Here is a 23312-nt window from a genome sequence, read left to right as displayed (position 1 = left end):
TAGAATGTAGCATTTGAGAAATGAGGGAGGGGGGAAATGCATTTCAATTTATAAAAATTGAATAGTTTCAAAAGATTCTTATGAAAAAATTTCACATATATTCTCTTATTTTTAATTCAAATTCTTAAAAATTCTATAACATCCTAAGGATTATGAATAAACTAGATATCTTATTTATGTCTTTGGAATATAATGTAACTTAATGTTTTGCACAATTGGCAACAAGAACTATTTAAAAAACATTTGATGTTCAGAGACGAAATTTTTGAATTTAAATGTTTTCATTTTGTCACTGCATTTTAGCGTCGTATGCAATATTCAGTGATTATGAGTTTCGAAAAAAATATAGCAACTAAAATTTTGATTGTTGGTGGAGGTTTAACGGGTAGCGTTGCAGCAAGTTTAATAAAAAACGAAGCAGTTGTAAACATTGAAATATGGGAAAGAATGGATCAAATTGGTATTGCATATTTTAAAGTTGTAATTTTTTGTAAAATGATTGTTTTTTGCAGTTAATTTATATTGAATTACCATGTATTAAAATTATTTTTCTAATCATTTTTAAGAATCGTTCTCATTTCTGCAATTCAATACGGCTTTAGGAAATAAAATTATAAAATATTTTTAAATGCCATTATTGCAGTAGTATTTAAAAATTTTAATTCTATGCGACATTCTAATCTAAAATGCATGATAGAACATGGTGATCTATTTGAGTTTGCATTAAAAACTTTTTATCTTCCATATGCAAATATTTCCCGTTTATTTTAGGTGGCCGTTATCAAACATATCGTTCATCCACTACACCCAAGTGCTCTATTGACTGTGGTGCTCAATATGTTTCAGTATCTTTGGACTTTATTCGTAGTCAAGCAAAGTAAGTCGAACTATCATCTTCTTATTGTTGACAGGTAGTTGAAGATGTGACAGTGGATAGTTTGAATCTATTGTAACTTGTTATTCTTATGTACATCTTAATCCAAGATGCAAGAGATTTTCTTGGAATGTTTTAAACTGACTGCTGCCAGATTAATTTCTCTCGAATCACACCATTATGAAGACATGAATGTAAATTATTAGACATATTATTTCAGGGTGGCGAGATATCCAACTAATCAGGGATATAGAGGAAAAATATAGGAATTTTATCAATTCGTAAGTCAAGGAAGTTCATCATAAATTTTTTAAATTGTTAAATTGGTGGAATATTTCATGCCAACCATGTGCATGATCATCAATTTTTTTCTATTATTTCCCGACATTAAACGCTTACTGTTTCCAAAATGATCATAGCACAAGCAGTTGGGGGTAGTTTTGTAGGGTGTGATGACTTTTTAGGAATTAATTGCGATAAGAAGAATTTTAAGCAAATGAATGTTGCCGTCAGCAACTCGAATGAAACTTCTGAAATTATGAGCTTTTTTTATTCATCAAAAAACAGAGCGTGAGTAAGTTTCGTTCCAGCTTGCTGCAACTCAAAACCTTGCAATAATATCATATCATTATTAAAATGATAATTATACTTTTTCATGTCAATAGTTATGTTGAGAAAGGATTTTTGATAAGTAAAGACTGACTGTGATAGAATAGGAAATATATTAACATTTATATGAAGAAAAATTGTTTATGATAGCATTCAAGCAAGCAATAGAATAAGTAATTTTGAAGTGTCAAAATAATATACTGTAAGTGTGAGGAATTGATTTACCAAATATGAAGAGTATAAAGAGAAGAAATAAAAAGAAGAAAAAAGAATTAAGCAGAATTTTGGAAAGAAAAATTAGGCAAGCAGAATATTAACTAAAAAAAAAGACAAAAATAAAAAAATCCTTGTCAGCTCAAGAAGAGAGAGAGAGTATTTAAGAGCTAAGGAAGAAATTGCAAGCCTTAAAATTTTGCAAAAAGAAGTTTGTGGAACTTTTTAATTCACTTAAAACAGGACTACTCGTTTTAAACCAAGTATTCTATATTAGTACTCTAATAATTGATATTTCAATTTTGAAATTAATAATTTTATTATTTATAATTTTCTTGCATTTTAACTGTAATAGAAGTATCTTGCATCTAGCATTATTTGCAATAATAAATGGAATGGATAGTTAATAATTTATGACAGCACATATTCATTAGATGAAGTAATTTCTTATGATTTGTTAAAAAAAGGGTGTATTTATATACTATTACAACTATGCCAACTTTCAGGATAACTCACCTAATTGGCAACCCTGATTTCATTTGTGTCTGAGGTTTTGTTGTTTTTGTTACTTATGGCGACATAGACAAGCTCGCTGACAGATTCAGCGATTTAAGCTGAGTTTGTGTAGTAGCTTCTGAGGGTAAAGGTTCTTGAGCACCTGAGGGCAGAAGTCTGACTTCTAACTCGTATGAAGATGACACTGAGACACTCCCTTGCATATCCCCTTTTTACAGGTGTGGTGCTCTTTCACACACCTCACTGATAGAACACAGGGTAAAGAACAACCAGGACTTGAACCCAGGATGCCCAGATCACCCCTAGGCCAAGACACTGGATATCTAAGGTTTTGAGGTGGGAATTTTATTGAATTTTATTCAATATCGTCAATATGGTTGCAATAGTACATAAGTATCAGAAAAAGATTTAAAATAATATTTTGGCAGATCCATTTTTTAAAATTTCAGCTAAAATGTATATTATTAGATTTTTATAATCATACTACTTTTATTTTTAGGCTACATCATGATATTTATTCTGATACGATATTAATACAAATAACACTAATTAGATAATGAACTACTTTAAAATTTTGAGCAAAAACCTTTATATGGGTGACGACAGAACTGGAAACCAGTATTTCAGGAAAAAGTAAAAACTTCGAAAAATGGTGGAAAATTTTTTCAGAGATTTCACACCAAGGATGTACATAATTAGTGATTTCGCTGTTATCATTTCTTCGTATCTGAAGCTGAATATTGCAAAAATGATCATAGCAGCAGCAATCTAGGGCAGCTTTTTTACAAGGATATGCTGAAGGTTTGAAATTTCATAATGATAAGAAGAGTGATAAACTGGTGAATGATATCAATATCCCTAATGAAACTTTTGGAAAGATTGGTTTTCACTTTTAAAAAAAAATGGAGTATGAATAAATTGTCGTTTAACCTGCTCTCAATTCAATAACTTGCCATGATGGCATATTTTTATTAAAGATGATAATGTTATTTTCTCATGATATCATTATTGTTGAAAGAGGATTTTCGATCATTACAGATTTGTTTATGGCAGCATTCAATAAAACGGTGGAAGTTATTTTAAAGTGTAAAAGCAATTGATTTTAAGTGCTAGGAATTCATTAGCCAAATAGGCAGAGTATAAAGAAAAGAAAGGAATTATCCAGAAATTTGAATATTGAAAGGAAGCAAAATATCTACTGTGAGAATTAAAAGCAAAGAAAAAAAAATCTTGAGGCAGCTCAGAAAGTTAAAGAGTTAAGGGAAGAAATTACAACCCTCAAACTGCATAAGGCAACCTGTTTACAATGGTGGAGAAAAATAGCTCATTGACCCAATGGATGGTCGAATCTGTATTTCAATCACAAAATCTGTATTTAGTAGGAATTGGATAGATTAAAAAAAAGAAAAAAAATTAATCATGTTGAATGGGTTCAAGAAGTTCTACAAAATTAATTTATTATGTACTGTTCGCTTTGTAAGAAGATAACAAACCTAAGAAATATGGAAAAATAGCATTTATTAGTAGCATTTATTAAAAAAAAAGAGAAAAAAATTAATCATGTTGAATGGGTTCAAGAAGTTCTACAAAATTAATTTATTATTTACTGTTCGCTTTGTAAGAAGATAACAAACCTAAGAAATATGGAAAAATAGCATTTATTAGTCATGCCAAAAGAGAAAAACATACAAATTTGCATACCTGTTAAAAAAGTTATAATTAATATTAGACTTTGTATCTAAAAAGAGTGAAAGAAAAGGTGATATGTCAAATCCAAAAACTTCAAAATTTAATGTCCATATATAAATTGATTTTGAAATTTTTAGTTCAAGAACAATAATTTAGAGCTGAATTTTTATGGGCTTTAAAACATGTTTGCATCATATTCGTTCTTTAATGCATTAAATGATATATTGGAAATATATTCACTGCAAGTGAAACAGCTAAAAAATGTACATTAGACAGAAATTTCATACTTTATTTTTACGGATTAGGTTCATTAATTCCATGAAACTCATGGCTGAAAAATCTGCTGAAGTTGCAGTAATTGATGTACAGATACATGAATTGAAAAACTGAATAAATAAATAAAAAAAAGTAATCTTTGTAATGTGTTTTGTTAAGTAATCATTAAATGGTTTAATCAAAATAAGAAAAATGTATTGCGTTTTATTTTATGATTTCTTAATTTTGGGTAACTTAAAATTAAAGAGCATGAGAGGTAATATATCCCTCTCCCCTTTCTTAATATATAAATACTCTCTTGTTAAATTCTAGATAATAAATAGAGATTTTTTTTTCTTTATGTAAATATAAATAAATCTTCTTTTAATATCTGTTTCGAATAATGTTAAATTGTTGCTTACTTTCCCTGCTTTTTCCACTCCTTAAAACCATATAGCACAAAGTTAATACACTTATTCAAAAAGCTAAACAAAGTGCTATTCATGCATTTTCTAATATCTTGATATACATATAGGAAAAACACATAAAATTTTGTTTTCAGATTTGTGTGGAACTCTGGTTAATTCTTAGTTGTATTTGTTTATTATATTTCAGCATTATTATTTATACAATATTTGAATATTTTTACAGGAAGTTAATTTTGTGCAACTTGTATGAGTGCTTTCACAATATGCTTGAAAAATTAGTAATTCTCAATGTGGATTTTCAAAAGTGGAAACAATGAATGATTAAAATATATAAAAGTAAAGGGACAAGCACTGCTAATTTGAAAATATTAACAGCATCAGCCAATTTTATTTATGGTTTATTTTTGAAAGAACAGTGTGCTGTAGAAACTGCTGCTAATGATATCAGGGAACGAAAGTTGGAATGTAATTTCTTGATCTCTTTACAGAAAAAGAAATTTTTCTTAGAAAAGAAAACTGTTGGAATGAATGCGAAGTTAATGCACTTATTCAGAAACCTAAACAAAGCAGAGACTTTTCTTCACAAATGGAATCTAGTGTATTATAAATAGCTCTTGTTGCAAATACCGAAAAATTAAAACAATTAGATAGCAAAAATTTTTAAAGGGGAACAGAAAACTTTAACATATTTTATAAAATTTGCAGATCTTAATATCTTGAATTTGTTTTCTTATGTTCTTAACTTTACTTTTTCTTTCAGGGAATTGTTGCATTTATAAATTGGCAGTGTGATGCCCCCCCTCCTAAATATAGTTAACTGTAGTAGTTTATTATTTGCTTTTGATGTGAAATGAAAGGTCTTTTGTACCTAAGATTTTTATAAGAAATTTTTAAAAAATATTTGTTTTAATGTTTGTAAAAAATATTCAGTAATTAGGAATAATCTGTTTTTTCATTTATATAAAATAGCCCAATTTAGCCAATTTATTGCACAAAATAAATTTTATTGTAACATGTAGTTCTACAATCAAAACTACTGTGTTAATATTAGTTATTATTTTTTCTTTCAAATTGCGTAAAATATACTTCTTTTTTAAGATAAAATTTGACTTCTAATCCTGAATAACTGTTTGTGTAGCCACAAGAGTGAAATGTAGTTGTTCCGAAAATAAGATGTTATGTATGTCCTCGTTCCCATGTAGTTTATATAAATAGTATTCTTTTAGTGATATTAAATTTTAAGTTAGTATCAATTTTTAAATTTTTTTTTCTGACTTTATGATTATTTGGTACATTAAGTTAATTTAGTTTTCAGTTTATATCAATTTTGCTAAAATTTTTGCAATTGTACTGTGTATTTATAAAATGTAGCAAATTTTTTTAAAGTAAGAAGCTACTTTCAAATTTAATATAAATCTAAAGTTACTAAGATGATGTCTCATGCATTTTGGTTTTCCAACACCAAATTTTAAAAAATGGGAAAAGTTTTCAATGATTTTTCTTATGTTTGAAACCGTGTTCTGACTATATGTTACGGCTGACTAGAAAACAAGACACCATTATCAAAGGTTCACTAAATTTGTCTTTTTTTTTTTTTTTTTTTTCTTCAGTAACTGATATTAAATTTAGTACATTTGAAAACTAGAGTAACTACCATCGTGTGGCTGGATACAAAGATTTTTTTTCATTTTGATGACAACAAAATACTATGTTTTCGAGTTATACGAGTATTTATCTAAGCATATTATTATTGTTCAGGTTTTATGATGAATTATTGGAGAAGGAAATACTTGTGCCCCTTGGACAAAAAATAGAAAATTTTAGGAAGCTGTCAGAAACTAAAACAGTTTTTGTTGCTCCTGGTGGAACTGATTCTTTGGTTGCCCATTTTTTGCAAAAAGCTGGTAATATTATATTTTTAAATTAGTTGTTATTTGAAATTTGATTGTAAAAACTATTTTATAGTATTTCTGCTATTAATAATTGCATATTTATTGTATTCATATTTATTTTTACAAACCTTAATTAGGTGTTCCAAAAATAGGGCGTTTTAAAAATATTTTTCTTTAATTAATTTTTAAATATTTGAAATACATTAAGATATATAAACATTTCACATAATCACAGATATCTATAAAAGTATTTTTGAATGTCTAATAGTATGCATTTGAATTTGGATTCTATAAAATTTAGGTTTTCTCAGTGATGTAAATTTTGATTTTAATAACATTTACATTTTTTATGTCTAGTAATAATAATAAAATCAGAATTTTATGTGTTATCTATAACTATGTTGTTGGAACAGATTATTAAATTTAAAGCTACTTAATTTGGTTACAGATAAATTAAGATGCTGAGTATATGTACACTTTAGATCCATTTTTTGCAAATTTTAGATAAGAATAGCATTGTAAAAGTATATAACATATAAAAGTTCCTGATTTGTTTTACATTTCTACTATATCATGTCTAAAATTTCATATTTTTAAAGAAATTGTTAACTGTGGAACTGTAGGGACATGATTCTGATTCTAAAATAAGCAGTGACATATATAAGATGAAATGAAGTTAGCCAATTTAATATTATATTATTTTTAATAGTGAAATTAAATGATTTAAAAAATGATCTTCTGTATAAGTAGAATTAGAGAAATTACTTTTTCTCTGAGGTTTTAACAATACATTAGATGTGGATTAAAATTTTTAAAAAAATGAATCTGCATTTTATTAATGAAAAATATGATCTGCAAATTATATTGAATTAAATGAGTAGAAATTTTACATGTAGCTGTAGGAAGAATACTTTCTTTTAAATTGGTGAAAAATAATTTTTGTCCTCGTAATATTTTCCAAAATCATTACCAAAAAAGGGTCTTAAAATTTCCTAAAACATATCAACCAAAGAAGCTCGTTTTCTCTTCCGAAGAACGTCTGTTAGTTTTTTTTTTTTTTTTTTTGTTTGTTTTTCTTGTCAAAGGTCCTACCTTTTGGAGTATCTGCATAAATGTATTATTGGAGATGATATAGATTAGTATTTGACAAAAAGAACTAATCATTTTACAAGACAGTTCATTGCATTTGTGAAAACAATATTGTTTCTTGCATAAAAGTAGACATCTAGACTATCAGTTTGTTCAATTATCTTTGGTTTTATAAACTTTGACAGTGTTGCTAGAGAAAACTGTCACTTGATGTCCTTTTGCAATGCCTGCAGTTTCAATTGATTGAGAAAGAATGTATCCTGTGTTGTTTTAGTTCATAAAAACTATTATAAATTTTTATTCAAGCATTTAATAAATTCTTTATTTTGGCTTTAGGTACAATATTTTAGTCACCCTTGATATATATATGCAAGCTTATTTTGGTTGAAGCAGAATGCTGGTTTGAAGACATTGAAGAAACATTTTACATTTTTAAATTAATTTTAATATCCATTCCAGGAAAGCAATTTATTTACAAGCAGGTGCGGACAAGGAACGTCCACAACACCGTGAAACAAAAGCAGAAGTAAGAAAAAGGAATGAAATAAATGATCACTAGTCTTATATAACATAGGATTTCTGGCCACGTGGCGATTGAATGCATGTGTTGACTTTTGACAAGGGCAACGGAGGGATCATTTTCATTTGATACGTAGAATTGATTGCAAGTAATTTTTACACAGCTTTATACGTGAAATGGTAGCAGGAAACAAGAGAACACTTTAGAATAACCCCAACATGGGCCAAATTAGGCAAAAAATTTAGGAAATTAATTTAGATTAAATTAGATATTGAAATATTATTACGCACACATATATATATAATATGGAGCATTTTTGTAAGGAAACCATTGCATATGTATGTCAAAAATTTCATTTCTCTGATCTTGGATGATTTTTTTTTATCTCCTTTAGTCTAAAATAGATCAGAGTCTGTCTATTTGTGTTCTTATAAATACAACTACTTAAAAATGTAGCAAGCTCAATGCATAAAATTTGTCATTTGGTTCATGTATTAAAATAGTAGATCTGAATCCATCAGTGCTATTACTTAAAATGATAGCCATAATAAGAAATATGTATGTAATATAAGCATTTACACTGTCATTGCTGGTAAATGAAAATATTATAAATGTTTTTGTTAAAAATAAGTATTTACATGTCTTTTGCGACTTACATTTTTTTTACATGCTTTTGTTGGACTGCAGTTAAAAAACTGAACTAGGTTGTGTATATTAATAAAATAATCTTACAATCAAATTGACACTACATAAGCAATATAGAATTAAAAAATTTTAAATTATGACCTTTATTACAGAATTTTTAAAAAAATCAATCTTTCAGCTTTAAAATTTTCTTCATTTGATTATATATGTTACATAGCATTTACACATGGCTTTCTTTTCATTAATTTTATAAAAAATAATTGACAGCATCATAATGCATCTTTTATTGTTGATTTATAATAAGCCCCCTACTTATTGGCAAAAATGTATTGTTAGTTGCATTACTACTAGCTGATTACTAAGCTAAGAATTTGTCTAGTCATGTTAATGACAAGCGATTAATCCTAAAGTTTATAAGTGGCATGCAGTGAAGCTTAAAAACATAATTATATGCAATTAATACACAAATATATATGTAATGATATTTTAACTCTAATTTCAATTTAATTAATTTTCAAGATTTTATCTTAATTTAGCCCATATTAACTTCATTCTAAAATATTCTCTTATTTCGTGATCCAATTCCACTGTCTCTACTTAATTAATTCAAGAGAAACTTTGTTAAATTGTTGAATCAGCTAAAATCTAACTTTCCCACACTGCGCGTGAAGAGATAAAATACCACTGATCAGGCAAATTCTTTTTAAAGTCTCCTTGTGTTTCCCTACCTTTTCCATACATGTAACGAAAATCCCTATCGAAATCTCATAATATATTAGCACTATGAAAAAATGTTTTCCCTATCAAAACTATAGGTTATATAAGACCAGGGATAAAACGTCCAAGATCTTTTTCCTCATTCCTTTACTGTGTCGTTATGTGTGCTCATCGCTTGTAAATATGCTTACTTCTTCAAAATGAAATAAAACGACGTCACGAAATTAAAAGTATCTTCACTGTCTTCAAACTGCATTCTGCTTCACATAAAATAATGCTTACATATACATATATATATATATATATATATATATACACATATATATACATATGAATTTAATTTTATGTATTTGTATTGATAATTTTTATTTTATTTCTTTCAAGATTGTTCTGTGCATTTACAGCATGAAGTTACAGAAATCAATTTGAAAGAAGAAGAGAAAGCATGGGAAGTGAAAGCAACTAATGGAATAGTTAGAACTTTTGATGTTGTCATTTTAACAATACCAGTGCCTGAAGTCTTAAATCTGAAAGGAAATTTTTTAAGTATAAGTAAGTATACATCTTTTCTCCTCACAAAATAGTGATATTTGATTAAAATTCTTTTTTTCTCTATATATTTTGTACTTTAATCAGATTGGAAATAAAATTAGAACTAAAAAGTACTTAGGCATTTTTTGAAGAATAATGCAGATATTAGTCTAAAACTTTTACCTAGTCTTTCCTTCTGATTAACAAATCTTTAAATAGAAATACCAAAATTCCACTCAAATAAAAAATAGATAATGATTTTCCAAATTCAAGCTTTAAAAGAAATGATTTTGATTTAGTTCAGTATTCAACAGCTCATTTTATAGGTCTTTTTAATATCTATAGTTTTTAAACTAAAAATTTATTTGTCAGATAAGCCTTTTATTTAAGGGGGGGGGGGATTCAGACTTTTTCATTCCATTCCTTCCATTTTTAATATAATATATATTCAAATGCAAGCTTAGAGGCATGTTTTTAAGAGTTCCATATTTTATATATTGAATCAGTAAGATGGTTATTAGATTTTTTTTTTAACATTTATTATATATAGAGATTATTGATTGTGTTTTGAGAATTCTGCAAACATAATAGGGATGTTAATATGCGAGAGTTTTCGATCTCCAATATTTTCTCTATATATAATCTGTAGTAAGTGGGAAACAGGTACAGCAAGTAAAATTACCACTGAAGGAAACAAAATAACTGAAGATAGGATTATTATGTCTTACAAGGTGAGGCACAAGGTAGAAAATTGAGTTTGGGGGTGAAATTGAGTAGAGTTATAGTACACATCTAGAATGTTCGTTCATGAAATTAGTAAAGCATAATAGCCAGCCAATTTCACGGAAGTGGCATTCAAACTTTCAGCAAAGCTTATAACCAATAATGTGTCACTGTTGTCCAATTCCTGGGTAGTATAGTGCATGAAGTGCAAGCATAGCATTAACGAGACCCAAGTTTGATCCTGCTTTTGCTTTTCTTCATTTGTTTTCTTTCTAAATTACTTCAAATTAAGTTAACAATTTACAAATAGTTTTAATTAATATGTTTTTCATTTTTATACAAAAATAAATATTTATTCTCCTAGTTCTTGGATAATAATTTAATTTTTAGAAGAAAAAAAAATTATAAGTATGAATGAGTTTTTAAAAAATATTCAAAATTACTTAAATTTAAATTAATATGATACTCAATTTTTTATGGAAAAAGAAAAGAATTTTCTCTTAATACCTAAATTATAATTTTTTTTTAAAAAAAATTAAAGATATGAACATTGATAAAAAAAATCTGTTTTTCTTTACAAAATTATTTAAATAAGACAGTTTCATTTAATATGTAACTCTTTTATCGATCAAAAGTAAATGTTCTCAAAATAAATCTCTTAAAAATAAATGTTTATTTATTTAATACTTGAATTATTTGTAAGTAAGAAAAATAATTACAAACATAACTTAAATGATGATAAATGTTAATTGAATTACCGACATCATAAAAATATTTCATTAATTTTATATTACATACAAGAACCAGAATGGTAATTATTGTAAAAACATTTGAAACAAGGTAGATATATTTTGACATCTTGCACAATTGATAAATGATGATTTTCACAAGAGAAATCTTACAGGCCTTGTTTGGAAAACAACTTTCATTTACATTCAAAAGATATGTTTTATCTCAGAAAATCAGATAGCTTACAAAGCATAGGATATAATGTTGCTAAAAACTTAGAACCATCTGCCTATGCATTCAATAACTTAACACCTGCTTTCTACTCTTACTTTTTAATTATTAATATTGAGAATGCTTCTTGATATAATTTAATTAATTTCAACTTTTTTCTTTAATTACTGATATGAACACAGCTTCATTGAATTATAACAAATAATTTATCATTAAAATCCAAAAATTTAAAACTTTTAATGGTTTTAAGATGAAAATAGTTATTTGAATTATTTTTATAGTTAAAATTATATTTATAATTATTTTAACACTTAAAAATTAAATTATAATTGTAATTGAAGAACTGTATGAATAAACATAAATATTTTTCTTGTAAAAAATCAGAATAGCAGAAAATACTAGCCTAGAACCAAACTCAGGTCTCGTGAATATTATGCCAGCACCTTATCCACTATACTATGAGTTTACTCGTCATTGGCAGTACATTATTAGTATATAAGCTATACTGAAAGTTTGAGGGCCATTTTTTCGAAATTGGATGGCTATTACACTAATGAATAAACATTATTCTACCATTATACTGAATCTCATCCCAAATTCAGTTTTCCATCTTGTGCCCTCCCCTTACTGAAATGGTCTTTTAAGTGTAGGGAAATTTATTATTCGTACAGTTCTTATATGTTTTTATATTTGATATTGTTCCATGCATTTAGGGTGTTCTCTTTTAGAATATGGCTGATCTTGATATATGTAATCTAATAATTGTATTCAACCAAATATTGAAGCAAGATGATTGTTTTCTGTTTGTATTGGGAAAAAGATGATGTTGAAACTAGATACATGGCTTGGCTTTAGCTTTAATGTGCAATTCCGCTGCCAAAGATATTTTATGTGACATTCATGTTGTTTGGAGAAATAGGATTTAAAAAAGGTTTTATTGATGTATAATCCACCACTAAATTAGAAATTTTTAGCTTATTGAATGATGTAATACAAAAGTAATTTTCTACTTTTTTAAATTAATGTGAATATTTGTGCCCTGCTTGAGATTTTGAACTTACCTAATTGTTATTGGTAGTGCATTACGTGTAACAAGAGAAAAAGATTATATTTCTGAGTTTTAGAAAATGAGAAACTTCCTAATAATTTTTGGAAAAACAGGTGTCAAAGAATGCTGCTATTATTGAAAAAGCAATTAAAATGTTTACCATGTTAAATATTACCATCCTTCCCTTTTTATATATAGCCTTCTTTTATCATTTTTAGCACATGTTATGGAAAAGATGGTTGCTTGAAACCTTTTAGTGTCATGAAAAAAGATATTCTTTTTCTATTGTAAATGACAATAGTACTTCTAATAAAGATTCATATGCTTTCAAAAATTCAATAAATTGCCAACAGATTTGAAACATGAATTTCTGGACTACTTTCATTCATAAAATTTGAATCGGTTTGTTTCTTCTCAATTATATGCTTACCAGAAGTATGAATGCTCATATCTGAGAATGATCAGATAAGCCATGATATAAGATAAAAGCCTTTTTTTTTTGTTGTTGTTTTATTGGTATTGCAAGCACCTGCAAAAGGAAGAAAGCAATTCTACTTTAATAGAATTGAAATATTTTTTGAATAGTGTGGCTTGCAATTTACTAGAATTTCAGGAGTTTGAAATATCCAAAATTGAAATTAATAACCTTTTGTCAAAATAATTAAAAGATTAAAAGTCTGATCAGAAATTGTAGTAAGTAATTAAGGTTCTGGAGATTCAATGTGGTCTGGTCCCATGGCCAGACTATAGTTGAAAAGAAATATTTCTGAAATAAAAATATTGAGGTTGAAAAATTTTAAATAATATTTATTGCGAAACATTTGGTTTCAGCTGAATTAAAAAAAAAAAAGGCAGTGGAGTAATAAATTTTCAAATCGAAAAAACAAACATAGATATAAAAAACAGCTTTCTGTAAATATACTGAAAAAATTGATTGGTAAAGATTACCATCTCAGATTGGTGAAAAGAATTAGTAAAGGATACATACTGAAGATAAACTAAGTGTTTTAAAATAGATGTCAAAAATTGAAGAGACGATTTTTAAGCTGCTGATATCTGTGAATAAACTAGTTGAAAAGACAGATAATTATAGAGATTTTCAGTGCATACAGAATCAAATAGTTTTAAGAATTGAACTTGTAACAGCATATTTTAAATTTAAAATATTTTATTAGCATTTAATATTCAGCTCATTTGTTTAATGTAGATAAAGATTTCTTAATTTCTATTTGTCTTTTGCATTCCCCCCTTCATTCTACTTAATACTTATCAAAAATAAAGGGAACTAACAATTTTTATGGAATTTCATTTCAACTAAATTGTAAATATGTTTGTAAATTCACTCCCTTCAATAATTTGCTTGAAATTAATATTTAAAAGTTCCTGTAGGGTAACTAGTGAAAAGACGTTTGCACATTGTGATTTCAAAATTCACTTTGAGCTGCAAGTTTTAGCTTATTGAAGATCAGCATAACAAATCTCCTTAGTGTTTGTTCTCTTAAGCATTGGAAATAATTCATTTTATTTAAACAAGATTGCCCCAGCATTGGGAAAATTAAGAAAGTACAAGGAATTTAAGAATCAACTTAAAAAAATTGAATATGTGAAATTTTCTATAAAAATCAGGAAAAACAGGGGATTTTCTTAGGATTTTTTTTTTTTTTTCATTTAAGAAACGCCAATTTTTAAACATAGAAGATTGTACATGTAGCTCCAAAAATGAACAATATCATAGGAAACAAGGAAGATGGTATGTGGCTCCTACGTGGCAAAATTATCTGTGGTCAACTATGACTTGTTTATGTGGTTTGGTCTTAACTTTTATGGGCATTAAAGCTTGTTGTGTGTATTAGTGTATTCACTGATATATTGGAAATATTTTCATGTGTTCACTGATAGTGAAATAACCAATAAGATTATATATATTTGTGGTACATATACGGTAAATATTTGTTACTGATTATTATTTGTTTGATGAAGTTTTGAACAACACTTCACAAAAATGCCAAACGAATTTTATTGTATGATGTCAGTGTTCACAAATGTGCTGTAAAAGTTTTTGACTGCATAAAATAAAATATATATATAGATTTCAGTTAAAAAACTTTGCCTAGATCTGCTACGAGTGATATTATGAATGTTTCTACGGCTGAAATTAGCTTCTTCTCTTATTCTTCAACCATTTCTTTATAAATTTTAGGCATATTTGAACCAATGATACCTTTTTTTTTATATAAAAATAGTTCCATTCTATTTAAGCAATTAATGAAAAATATTGTCAGAAAAAGTATAATCAAAGATGCAAAAGCATTACAGTTTTTTTTTTTTTTTTTTAGAGCTTTGATGATCCTAAAATTCTACGATTGAGAAAAACCTTTTAGGGTTTTATATTTGGGAAGAATACCATAAAAAATATTAGAACATATATCCAAAAATCTTACTATTTTAAAAACTGCATCTTGTTTAAATCTACATTTATTGAAGAATAATGCATGATGAGAAAAATGAAAGATTGATTTGTATTATCTTCTTTATTCCAAATTGCAAACTTTTTTAATATGCTCAGAATGTGTAAATATGCTGTTTGAGCTTTTTTAGTTATAAAGAACATATGTAAAAGTGATTATAAAAAGCAGTTTGATTCATTTAATAAAAATTTGTTTAGAAAGAATTTGCATATATTATTTTTATTCTAAAATTTTGAAGTTAAAGGAATTTATTGATTTTTGGGAAGTTGTAAAAATTATTCTTGTGTTGTCATATGGCAGTGTAGCTGTGGAAAATATGTTTAGTATCAACAAGGATTTGTTTGATGAAAATCTGAAAGAAGATTTATTAATTGGTGTAAGAAAACGATGTCTTAAATTTGTATCGTGTGATGTTTTTAAATGTTCAGATTTCAAAAGATTTGCTTCAGTATGCCAAATTAGCATGTGTAAAGTATTATGAAGCTTTAGAAAAGGAAAAAAAAAAAAAAAGAGTTGGGGGGGGGAGAATTCAACAAACCTAAAGCAGCATTGAAAATAAAATTGTTATAAAAGGAAAAAAATTAATAATAATTGATGACAGAAAAAAGAGTTGCTGAAATTGATGCTCAAATATATGAATTGTCAAAAATAATAATCTTGCTTTGTAATATTTTTTTGTTAAGATAAGATTAAATTATTTGTATTATGATGGCAAAAGTGTTATTTTGTGTTTTGTTTCACTCAAGTTCTTAATTTTGTGTGAATTACAATTAAAGAGCATGAGAAGTGATCAATATTTCCTCCACCCTTAATATGTAAATTTTGTCTTGCTAAATTCTTGGCAATAATTAAAAAGAATTTTTTTTTCTGTTTGTAAATATAAAAGCCACCATATACTAGAATATTGAAATGGATTGTACTCCTGATATTTTTAATAAGGAACAAACTTCAATCATTATTCAGTATGTAAATTTTGAAGAGAAAAGGTTAATTATGTGTTATTTAGAGGGTTTATTGAAGTAACTGATTTGATGGAGAAGGAATAGTAAAAACTATTGAAAATATTAAGTGAGCTTGATTTAAATATTATGAAATATAAAGGACAAGCATACAACAACGGTTGCAATGTGAAAGGGAAATATTAAATTGTACTAGCAGTATTGCTCTAAACATCATGCAATTTATGTTCCTTGCCTATCACACTGTTTTAAATATTAATTTGCAGTGGCGCTTCTAACAATATATATTGTAAAAAAAAAAAAAAAAAAAAAAAATTGATTCTGCATATATTGGTTATTTTCTGAATCTACAAAAAGTTGGGAAATTCTCTGAATGCATTTAAATGTTACTCTTAAACCATTATGCAATATTCTTTGGGAAGCCAAAATATATTCAGTGAAAGCAGTGTATTGACAGTTTGAACAAACTTGCAATGCCCTAAATGAATTTATTGACTCAAATAACAATAATACAACAGTACCTGAAGCTAAAAGTTTATTGGATTCAATACAAGAAATGTTATTTATTTTATCTTTAATGGTATGGTTAATAATATTGTTCAAAACTAGCACTATCAATAAACTATTTCGAGCAAAAGCAGTTTTCTTGACTCGGGTTCTAATTTAATCAATGAAATTAAAACTTAAATCCAAAATTTAAAATTAAAACTTTATCCAAAATGTAAACATTTTTAGACGAAACAGAAGCGATGCCATGTAATTTGAATATTTCAGAACATTTTTCTAAAAAAAGCATTCGAAAAAGGAAAAAAATTATATATACCGAAACAGCAGAATTTGAAGTTGCAGAAAGCTCGATAAAGGAATTTAAATATTTTTTAACATTGTAATTGATACTGTTATTGTATAGATAGTAGATAGATTTAATAATATTTCAAATTCTGATATAGAAACTTTAGAAAAATCTTTAATCAGAAAAATGATCCAAAAACTTTTATAGCAAAGATATATATGAAAATCTAATCTAGGAAATCTTGGTTTGCTACGAGATTTGACTTTAAAAGAATTTATAGCAAAGATATATATGAAAATCTAATCTAGGAAATCTTGGTATGCTACGGGATTTGACTTTAAAAGAAAGGGATATAAATGACTGAGAGGACATATTGCAATGCTTACTAAATAATAATTATGCTGATTTATTTAGGTTGCCAGTTATCATAATTAATGCTGAGCACTCTTTCAGAAAATTAATAAAGAATTGTCTTTGACCAAGCATGTGTGCAGAACGCTTAAATGTGATTGCGATATTAAGCATAAAAAAAGATACTATAACAAATTGTAATTTTTCTGAAGTAATTAGTAGCAAAAAAAAAAAAAAATGCATTAAATAAACATGAAATAGTGTTATATGATCATGTTGTAATTTTTTATTTTATTTTTATTTAAAAATAATTAGAGCCCCTAAATGATTTCTTGCACCCAGGCCCCTTGATAGGGAAGGCTGCTCTGTGTCAATATATGTTTCAACCTTTTGTTGTTGTGCAAATGATGTTAATAACATCATCATTAACTAAATTATTTTATCAAGATTATTTTTTGAGACTTTTTTTGGCTCATTAATTTTTAATTATAATTATTATTATGATAGAATATTGACTTAAATAGTGTTTGTGCATATTTCTTTATTATGAGTCTTTTAAATAAAATCATTAATGTATGGCATGAAAATATTTAGGTCAAGATGATGATATGAAAGTTGCTATGGAACAAGTTAAATATGCACCTCGCTTTGCAGTTGCACTTGTATATGATGAACCTGTTAAATATCTTGAAGACTTGGCAACAGCTATGAAATATTTTCCAGGTGATGACATACTTCATTTTATGTCGGTAGATAATAAGAAACGAGGTAAGTTGTCTTATCAATAGATTCTATCCATTTGACATCTTTGTTATTGATGTCTTTTAGTGAAACTAATTATCATTAGGGACTAATTATTATCTTATTTCCAAATAAAATTTAATGACAGAATTATTGAATTTGTTACATTTTTTCTGGAATCCAAGCTTTTGTTTTTTAATGAATTTTGCAATAAATTTTTTAGTGACATAAATGTCATTTTGTTTCTGTGTTTTAAAATTATTTTTTTGCATTATGGAAAGAACCTAAATCATAGATTTAAAGCAGTTGTTATATATAATTAGCTTTCATTCGTATAGAATTTATACAGTCAAACTAAATCTCTGTATAACCATCAGAAGAAGTTTCTCTATAAATTTCTTGTGCGCTCCAATAAAGGTCTTATCCCTCACCTTGTATATAAAATTGTAAAGCTTAAGTAAGGTTGCAAATGTCTTGCATGGCTTTAGAAAAAAAAGTAGTTATGAAATATAGATCTTTGGTGTGAATCTATCAATTCAGTGTGATCTTGTGACAATAATTATAGTTCTGCATGAAATTCTGTGAATCTAAAACATGAATGTATAATTATAACTCCTTTTTTTAACCAATTGAAACCAAAATCTGATACAATCATAATTACAAGATCATATGCTAAATTTAATTGATTTTATTCTTTTTATGAGTTATTGTGTTTATGCGCACTTGAAAGTTCAGAATAACAGATGGTCACCCCTTTGACAGATTTGGTACAAATTGTTTTTGAATCATCGTATTCACTGACATACATAATGAAAAAAAAAAAAAAAAAGTTTTTTTCATTCTCAGGCAAGTTTGAGATGAGGTGATTCATCAAAATTTCATTAAAAATCTCTTGAAGATTGCAATATTTTCTCTGTACTTTATATATGAGAAAATAAAAATAGAGATAAGAGGATGATATTGTTTCTGGTTATAAGCTAATTGTAACTATACAGTACTGTGTAAAATTATTTTGATTATGTTTTCTTAATGTTTTTTAGGGTATGTGAAGTGGCTCATCTTTTTCTTTATTTCCCCCTTCCCATTGTTTTCACAATGAAAGCAATTCCTCCTATAGTAGAATTCTTTTAAACTATTCATTACTAAATTTTTCTTTGCATTGGGGAATGAAATTTTATAGTTCATGAAATTTCTTTCGTACAAGGCAAGATTTCTTAGAATGTAAATTTGAATACTTTCACTGCCGTAGAGGTTAGTTACTGGCAGGCTCATATAAATTTCATTGTAAGAAATTCATTGTAACAGTCAATGTGTTGAATTATTTCTCTCTTATAATTTTAATACTTTAGTTACAAAATTCTGCACTTCGGAATCAAAAGCTTTCAAGTTTGAAATTGATTCGATTAAAGATCCACTGTATAAGTGAGTCTGATCAGCATTAAATCTGATTCCAATGGGCAGGGATGATCAACCAGGGAATTGCTCTATAGTTTGATGACAGGGTACTAAATTTAGTTTTATTCTTATCATCTGACCACAGTTAAAATTATCAGACCAATCTTAAAATATTTGTACTTCTTTACAAGTTGGCATTAATATAACTAATTTAAACTGTAATGATTTATTTATTTTTTAGAGCAGAGCAAGGAAGTACCTGGCATAATTCTGCAAAGTACTACATCATTTGCAGAAAAATATTCTGATCTAAATGATGATGAAATTAAGCATTTGATGTTAGAACATATTAAGTGTCTTTTGCCAGAGCTACCTGATCCTGCTTTCGTTAAATTATTTCACTGGACATATTCTATGGTATGTAAACCTTTTAGGGTTTTTTTTCCACTTCACTTAGTTGTATCATTATATTTGCATAATTATGCTGTTATAACTTTATTTGATCTTTCACCATTCTATCTTTTTAAAAGTCTTTCTAAATAAGTCGCTCGTTATTATATTTTATTTTATGTTAATCAAATATCAAATTAGAATATTATCACCAGTTAAACAATATAATGCTTTAGACATTAGTAAAGTATATCTCAAAAGCATGATTAATATTAAGGGTCAGATGTTGTCCTGCTGATATAGCATTGTAATTTGATGCAGGATGATGGCTTCAGTGTCATTCTTGTCATTTGAAAAGATTCAAAATTTCTCTATCCATGAGTGATGATAAGGTATCAACTTAATACTTCTGATTTTTTTAAACTTGGAGGCAATAGTTTCTATTTAGGGAATAATTGCTGCTAAAAACAATTTTCAGTACTAAAACTTGCCAAATGTAGCACCAAATCCATAGCATTTTGAAACTGTAATTGCAATCCTATGAGCAAACTTTTGTTTGATTGTTAGATTTTTTTTTTGTTAATGAATCATTAATCCTTCACCATTAATTAATATCACAATTTTTAATTGCATTTAAAACCTTCCTTGAATATATTAAGGTATATTTAAATTTCTGATATTCATGCTTTCTGTTAAAATATGATTTATTATTAAAATGTTATTTATTCATATTACATTAAAAAAATCCCTAATGCTTTTTTTGATCAACATTGGATATTTTGATATCATTATCATGCTAGCAAATGAAGTTCAACTGTATATTTTTGATATCCCTGAAAACTTTATGTACTCAATATCAAGTTTATTGTATCTGCATTCATTAATAAATCCATCCAAATTATTATTTGTGTTGCATGTTTTTAGAAATGTATATTATACAATAAGATCTTACTTGAATAATATATGAAATTTCTCTTTTCATATAGGGAAGGCAAATATCTATTTTATTAGCAATATATCTTTGTTTGATAACATTTTATATATATATATTTCAAATCAAAATGATATTTTCAAATGTGCAGATGCATTCATAAAAAATATTTCTATTTATAAATTGGAGGAAAAAAAATCATTCTCTCTTTACAGCTTATTGAACCTTATGTTGATACACCAGGCTGTGTTGTCATTAATGATTATCCTTGCTTGATAAGTGGTGGTGACAGTTATACTGAATCCACTTTCAACGGTTGTATAACATCTGCTGTTATAATTGTTGAAGAACTTTTGAAAAGAGTCAAGTTCCTAAAAGGTCACCATCAAGGACGTAGAAGGAGTTCTTAGTTCTGCTTGGACTGAAATTAAATTTGAATTTGCTTTAAAATAATTCTTAATTTATAAATGGACTGTTATTATTTCTTCAAGATTCTTTTAAATTGCATATTTTTGACAGATATTTGTTATTTTGAATTATGCAGTATTGAAATAATAGGAGCTTACATTAACTCAAGTGCTTAATTTTTTTGTGTGCGTATGTTGCTTATTAAAATCTTTCTCGTGGTGCTATTTCAAAAGTGCAAATGAATTAATATTCCGTATTCTTAATACACCGAAATAATTTAATTGGATTAATTTTTATGTATGTATAAAACTTAATTTTGAATTGGATACTTTTTATAAAGTTACGTTTTTTACAAGTTGTTTGTAAAGTGATATTGTTGGGTTGAGTGATAACTTTTAAACATTTAAAAAATTTATTTCAAGTTTCCAAATTTATTTTTTAAAAAATTCTCTAATTGTTTGACTAATAAACTAGATCCTCCTCCTACATTGTTTGATCACTGCTTCTCTTCCCCCTCTGACAGTGCTCTTTCTCCATGTACAGAAGAAATCTTACGAGTAGTTTTAGTGATTTCAACACCTCAATTAAAAAGAAATGACATTAGCGATACTTAGTTTTGTTTTTCATTGTAATCATTTACAAATATAATTTTTTAAAAAAAGCTTGAACATTAAATTTCCTATCAGTCAATATAAAAAATTTTCAAGTATGTTTTATTTCTACTTATATTTTTAATTTGAATTTTTAAAAAAAAGAATGCCACAAATTACTGCTAGACCTAATATAATTATCATTTTACTTATGCTTAGGCAATGAAGTTGTAGTTTTGTAATTATCTTGAAAATAGCAACTGTTTTTATCACATGTACTATAGACACACTTAGAAAGTTAAAGTTGTAAACAATAAGCGATTATTGATTCTAGTAGAAAAGTATTTTAATAAATGAATATCTACAGCCTATATCTACTCACAGCAATGAAACCATTATTATTTGTTTATTCATGCCGTAAATATTCATTCATAAAAATGTTTTTCTTTCCAAAATTGATTTAGTTTTCATTTATAATGAATAAATAGATCACCAACTACTATGATGTTTATTGTTAGGTAATTTAATTAATTTAGATACATTTATACATTTTAGTAATTAATTCACAGGTTTTAATTTTCACTCTTTCCTCTTCTCACATTTTTAGTTGTATTAAAAATGAAGTTGTATTTCTGGTATTAAAATCTGTATAGAATTTTAATAATTTTACTTTCATTTCAGTTTATGTTTACTGGTGAAATGTATTTAATAAATATTTGTGCCAAGAAAAGTTTTAATGTTTCAAGTTTTATTGAAATTTATTATTGTATAGTTTTTAACTTTTTATATCATTGTATTATTTACACATTGAAATAAACTATTCAATTAAGTATATTTTAATGCTCATTAATATCCGTAAGTATATTTTTTAATTAAATTATGTAGATTTCTGGCAAATCACATCTATTTAGATTCAGTTTAATACAATGAAAACTTTTTAGTTTGTCATTCACAGAATGACATTATAACAGTGTCTTAGTTCAAAATATAATAAATTATAGCCAGGCTATAATATTGATTTAAGTAATACATTTTCTAAAGTAATAACCTTTTTTTTAGATTCTGATCATCAGGAATTATATTTATATCTTTATTATTTCTATTACTTTAATTAAATAATCCTCAATTGCATCTTAAGCTGTGCATATTTTGGATAAATTAATCATGCAAAGTAGTACTGGCTTTTAAATATTTTCTTTCATTTCCAGCTACTATGAATGATACAAAAAACTGCTCTTTGGCTGAATAGTTTTTGTGGGGAAAAAACGGATTTGTTGGAAGTTCAAAGTAATTTACTTTAAAATGTCTGACATTTTAATGTATTTTTTAACAAATAAAATAAATAGAATTAATCAGGGCCAATATCAAATGATGAAATAATGGGTGGCATACTAAAACTTTCATTGTACAAAATAATAATAATAATAATTCTAGATTAAGTCTTTTTAAAAATATTTATTACAAGTAAAAATAATTTTTTTTATTGGAGAATTAAAGGAAAATTCCAACACAATTAACATTCAATGAAACAACAGATATTATTACATTTCAGTATAAATATGTTTCCTAGAAATAAT

The 23312-nt window shown here is 26.6% G+C and overlaps 1 protein-coding gene across 1 annotated transcript; it reads left to right on the top strand.

Annotated features, from left to right (window-relative positions):
- Positions 1 to 231: 231 nt before the first annotated feature.
- On the top strand, positions 232 to 22322 carry LOC129988359 (renalase-like). Its single transcript, XM_056096564.1, has 7 exons — positions 232 to 460; positions 772 to 877; positions 6343 to 6488; positions 9832 to 9999; positions 17875 to 18048; positions 19658 to 19833; positions 20953 to 22322. The coding sequence occupies exons 1-7, from the start codon at positions 310 to 312 to the stop codon at positions 21145 to 21147; spliced, it is 1116 nt and encodes a 371-aa protein (XP_055952539.1). The 5' UTR covers positions 232 to 309; the 3' UTR covers positions 21148 to 22322.
- The last annotated feature ends 990 nt before the right edge of the window (positions 22323 to 23312 follow it).

This window comes from Argiope bruennichi, chromosome 10 (genome assembly GCF_947563725.1).
Source record: "Argiope bruennichi chromosome 10, qqArgBrue1.1, whole genome shotgun sequence".
In the NCBI taxonomy this organism is placed as follows: domain Eukaryota; kingdom Metazoa; phylum Arthropoda; class Arachnida; order Araneae; family Araneidae; genus Argiope; species Argiope bruennichi.
The sequence above is the reverse complement of the archived record's forward strand: the minus strand, read 5'-3'. Positions and strand labels throughout refer to the sequence as shown.